The 5,681-nt window shown below is 39.7% G+C and overlaps 1 protein-coding gene across 1 annotated transcript in view; it reads right to left on the reverse strand.

Moving 5' to 3' along the window:
* LOC107093830 (neural-cadherin-like) overlaps positions 1-5,681 on the reverse strand; it is a 501,663-nt gene that overhangs the window by 3,379 nt on the left and 492,603 nt on the right. Inside the window, exon 35 of the mRNA XM_015389130.1 lies at positions 293-447. Within this exon, the coding sequence (XP_015244616.1) occupies positions 293-447 (155 nt within the window). The remainder of the gene's footprint in view (positions 1-292; positions 448-5,681) is intronic.

The raw sequence follows: 5,681 nt of genomic DNA on the forward strand, positions 1-5,681 counted from the left end.
TCACACTGAGCCTGGTTCTGCTGGAGGTTTCTTCCTGTTAAAAGTAAGTTTTTCCTCTCTGCTGTCGCTACAAGCATGCTTAGTGTAAGGAATTAGCCTCGTGTCAATGAGTCGATGCAATCAACTGGTTTTTCTTTGAAAACTTTGAATCAATTTGACTGGATAATCTGGTGAACTGTAAAGTGCCTTGAGATGACGTGCTGTGAATTGGTGCTTTAGAAATAAACGTAATTGAATTGAATGCAGCCCTGTAAGCAATTCTCTCCCAGTTGTGTTTGTCTGAGGGATGTACCTGGTCCTCCTCCCCTCCTCCCTCCTCGTCATAGTTCAGCACGTTCTCTCGGATGTCCTCCCAGCCGTCGTGATGTGCTGAGACGTGGTACACACCCTCCTTCAGACCTTTGTAGGTACGCCAGCGGGTGTAGAGGAAAATGCCCAGCAGCAGCACTGTAGAAGATACAGAAGGTTCAGCAGAGCCAGAGTTACACACCGAAATTAAATGATCAAAATCCTTCAAGCAAGAGTTGATCCCTTCCCGCTATCATCTCAATCCTCATCGCCATGCAGGGGACCAAGACATCTCGCCTGGTCAGCCAGGCGAACAATGACCCTAACGACTCCCCTTTTCAGAGGCATAGGCCAGTATTGGGTATGGCAGGCTAATAAAGACCTCAATGACTCCCAACTACTAAAGGTAGTCCGGTTCAATTTACATGTTTTCTAAGCTACTCTATAAACCTTGGAACCCAACATTACTCTGGATATTTTGATTGAAAAAGCTTCCTTGATGGGAAGCGAAACATCTTCAAACTTCAAAGTCCAGTGGATTGTTTTTCAAATTTTATGGAATGACTATGACCTGGATGACTGAGAATATTCCCCTTCAGATTTCTTTATGATTTGCAGGATAATTTCCTCATTTTTTTTCCTTTTACTAAGGGGAAAATATCAGAAGTATTTTCTTCTTTAGAAACAGTGCTATCTCCTAAATAAACTGTTTTATAGGGCAGTTTCTACCCTAATAAATAAAGGCCTGCAAGGAAGCCCCAGAAAAATGTCCTGGATCCTGTAAACAAAAAATTTAACACACATAGATGGGAATAAATGAGCAAGCACTATGTCAAAGATGTTAAAGACAAAAAAAAAAAAAGCTTCTGTTTTATTATTATTTTAAAATTGCATTTCAACTACATTTTCCTGAACATTAACTTCCTGGAAGGTTTCAGTCAGTTGTGTTGGTTTGCACCGTTGTGATTTTAAGTTCAGTGCCCATCCATTTAGGATGTCACATTAATGTCGGGATTTTATATTCTCTTCTATTCCCAGCCAGCTGGGAATTTATAGTTATGATACTTTAAGATGGTTATTGACCTGGTAAAATATCTTATTTAATCAGATATTATTTCGGCTGTCATATATTGTTTATGAACACACGCCCTACTAGCTGTGTGTTAGAACAATAAGTGAAACAGTGATTCGAGCACTAATCAAGGTCAAACAGTTTATTCTGCACATACATGGAATAAATTCACCACAACTTCTGTTCAAGATATCAAGATTTCACTAGTTTAGCTGGACTACGGTAAACTAGTGAAACTGAACTCAACTAAACTACTATGTACAAAGAGGACAGGGAACATGGTTGAAAACCATATTACAGTTTCATGTGGATTTTTTTGTTTGAAAACCAAGGTTTATCTAGAAGAATTTGGAATATGATCAAAGTAGCTTTTCACTAATTTATAGAAATTGGAATATTTTCAAACCAATTCACAAAAAAAATCCATGTGGTGAATAAAACATTATTTGATCAAATAATGTTTTAAAATGATGTGAGTGTGAGAGTACCACAGGGATTAGTGGTAGGACCAATTCTCTTTACTTTATACTAGATCATATCGTACACTTTCATGTAGATTTTGAATGAACAATGTTTTAAATGAGTGATGTTCTTCGTCAATATCTGGAGAACTGCAGCCCTCAAAATAAACCTGTCTCAAGTGAAAGAAATATTCTCTGTTTGTTTCATGCTCTCCTTGGAGAACTAAAGTTGCCTCAAGCGTTGCTAACGCCGGATCTCTGTAACCAGAATATTCTTCTCTTAAGGTTTGACAAAGAGCTGAATAACTTTCTCAGATTTTTGGATGAAGAGATTTTATGAAGACATGGACGCTTCTAGCTGTTTTTTTTTTCCAAATTAGCTTCAATTTCTCACGAGAAGAAGGAAATGGCAAGTCTTTTAGACAGTGTTCAACTTCTTGAAGATAATCAGTTATGTTGGAGTATTGATTTTCTGGGTCAAAAATAACAATGTCTTTGGCTAAGGAATCAATTTGTTGAATTCTATGGTCACTCGGCGGCCCTGGCCTATCAGGATGTTGGGTGTGCTCAAAAAATGGTGGGGGATTTGGAGCTAACCTTTAACGACACAAGGGAGACTGACTCTCCTTAGAGTTTTTCAAGTTGTGAATCCTGGCATTTGGTGCTTGGTCAAAACGGTGTGAGACAGAGTATAGATTGGGCAGTTGTACCTTGCAACATTTTAAACTGCTTGACTTTACAAAGTGATCTAATTGTTTCTCTCTGTCTCTGTCTGTGACACTACTTTGACTTTGAACATCTTCAGAGCTATTTTGTGTTAACTCAGGATTTAGAGACTTTGTGTCTGTTTCAGGAACTGTTTTCCTTTCGACTGGTCTGACCTCCTGCTGATTCAGAGTCTGCTGGCTTCATTTATCGCATAGCTCCACGGGGGTGGGGGGTTGACACCCTTTGTTCTAAGGCATGGTCACTCTGGCCTTGTTGGTCTTTGATCCTATAAGCTTCTACTGTTATCTCAGCTCCTGACAATAAAAGATTTTTTTATCACTAACTGATCATCTAAGGCCCCGTCCACACGAAGTCAAAACGAACACGAAACGCTGATATTTTCCAAAACGTTTGCCGTAAAGACGGAGACGTAAAATAAATGTGAGCGTCCACACGAATGCATGAAAACGCTGCAAAATGTATGCCAGGCCTGCAATTGGCGCTGTGGTGCCAAAGCAAAAATAAGCGACGAAATGTTGGGCATGCGCACTAATATTTATACATGGTTGCCCTGCGGGTCCATTTTCGTGGTTAAGTCAAATTCAGGGCTGAACTATGTCGTCGATATTGCTCTGTTCTTCCTGGAGATATTCCAGAAGAAGAAGATTCTGTTGTAAGCCCGACAGCAGGGTGAGTAGCATTAGCAGCAACGGCGCCATTGTTGTTGTGATACTGGTCGCGCATGCGTGTTTAGAGGCGACGCTATGACGCATGCTTGTAAAAAAAAATATGCAGTTAGAGCATAAAGATGGAAACGCGAAAACGGCGTTTCAAAATCTTCCCACTCTGAAGGCTGAATAAAAAAAAGATCGTTTACACACCCCCGAAACGCAGGCTTCGTGTGGATGAGAGGCTGGTTTGGTGAAAAATTTGTGCGTTTAGGCCAGGGTTCGTCTTCGTGTGGACGGGGCCTGATACTCACTTGCTCATATTTTTCAGTTTCCGTTTTCATTTGGGTTTTTAATTAAGTTAATTAATTCTTGAATCTTTTCTTCACATAGACTGAGGTTAAAATTGTTTAGGTTATCCAACTTAGCTGGAGATAAGTGGATACGCTTTGCAACAATTTGTTTCTCTTTCTCCATGCCTATAGAGTCAATGATGTACCCAGAATTGAGGATGCTTGGATCCATTTTCAGCTAATGGTACAAAAACACAAGTTATGAAGAAATCTCAAAGAACACAATCCAGTCAGTACCGATGCTTCTCCCTGAGCATGCGTGGGTTCTCTCTGGGTACTCCGGCTTCCTCCCACAGTCCAAAAACATGTCTGTTAGGTTAATTGGCTTTTCTAAATTCTCCTTAGGTGTGAGTGAATGGTTGTATGTCCTGTTTGTCCCTGTGTTGCCCTGCGATGGACTGGCGACCTGTCCAGGGTGGACCCCGCCTCTCGCCCATTGACAGCTGGAGATAGGCACCAGCACCCCTTGCGACCCCACTTGGGACAAGCGTGTCAGAATAGATGGATGGATGGGTTGTGACTATAAGATCTCATTGAGTGGTGAGAGCTGACGTTAATGCTTTCATACTGTTTTCAATAATGGCTCTAAGTTTATTCTCATATATGTGCAGAATAACTGTTATATTTGAAGCCCACTCAGCACCAGAGGGCATGTAACTAGCCCGTCTACATCTCCTTTGAATGGCCCACGGTTCAAGAAGGCTACTGCAATCTGCGTGCAAATGTCTGAAAGAATTAGATCAAAACAGCATCATCTCTGACTGCTTCATGGTGGCTATGGTGTAAAACATAAATCCATAACAGTTTATGTGTAAATATTCAGATTGGTTGGATTTGAAATGAAGCAACCTTCCACTGCAAGGAGGTCTCTGATCAGGATTACAATCAGCTGGAAACCATTCATTCCAGGTTTGCATTCAAGCCTCCCACTGAATGCAAATGTTTTATCTCAGAAGGTCATGACATCATGACAGATCTCTGAAGGTTGAAGTCTGAGAGGTTTGTCCTTAAAATCTGTAAACCATTAACCCTCTGTAGATGTTATGATCACTTTAGTTTGTATCTCCACATAAATAGAGTGAATTATTCTGCCTTACTTTGATAAAAAGTCCTTAAAAAGGCTTTATTGATTCTCTGTCTCCATGGTGACCGCACAGAGAAGTCTGAGCTTCCTTTGATTAAATATTTCAATTTTTGCTGATTTGATCAATACATCTAAATGCAAACTCTGTGGTACTGAACATGAGAGGATGGATTAATATTCTGCCTTTGCTAAAAAAAATGCAGAACTTCATCATAAGGAAATAAAAGTTAATAGAGAATGAGAAACTGAAGAAGATGCAAATGATCTGGTACATTTAAACTTCCCATCCGCTCTCTATTAAGCTCTGTTTTTAGTTTGATGTCCTACCCTAGAGAGCAGCCTCTCTTCCCTGTTTGTTTGTTTGTGGTTCAGATTTCTGCCAGGTTAATCCCATTGAGTTCTGTTTTTTTTTTCTTCTGTAGGAATATCTGCAGTTTCCTCATGTTTTGTTTGTAGAACAATTAATAATTCAGCTTTTTTAATGAATGATGTAGTTGGTTAACCTGAACCCTTAAAACTTCTTTATACGATCAGGTTCTTCAACTTTCTGCCACTTTCCTGCAACATTTACAGTAGTAGCCATTGAAAATTTCCCCACTTTCCTTGATGGGCCCTTGGCTGGTCCCCTTCAATTCCTTTTTAAACATCAGTCTTTGTACTAAAATATTATATCTGTCATGCTTTGTAGATCTAATAGAAGCGTCATGTTCTGGTCAGACAGTATAACAGTGACAGCCATCTTAGATTACGTCTTAGTCTTTAGGACGAAAACTATTATTTTTTTTTTGTCGCATTTTAGTCATTACGATATGTGATAGTTTTAGTCGGTTTAGTCGGACTAAAACTTGAAAAGGTTTTAGTCAGTTTTATGTTGCAAATAAAAGTTAACCATTACAATTTGGAAAAACGACTACATTCTTTACCAGACTGACAGCTCTAGCCTAGATACTACAATAGTTGGGTATCTGCTCTCTCTGGTTTTCCTCATAGTAGCTTCATCTGGTCTATTCCTGTTTGGCTGTGACTCCATCCTGGAGAGAAATATCA

Source organism: Cyprinodon variegatus, unplaced genomic scaffold (genome assembly GCF_000732505.1).
Source record: "Cyprinodon variegatus isolate N-32 unplaced genomic scaffold, C_variegatus-1.0 Scaffold448, whole genome shotgun sequence".
NCBI classification, from domain to species: Eukaryota; Metazoa; Chordata; class Actinopteri; order Cyprinodontiformes; family Cyprinodontidae; genus Cyprinodon; species Cyprinodon variegatus.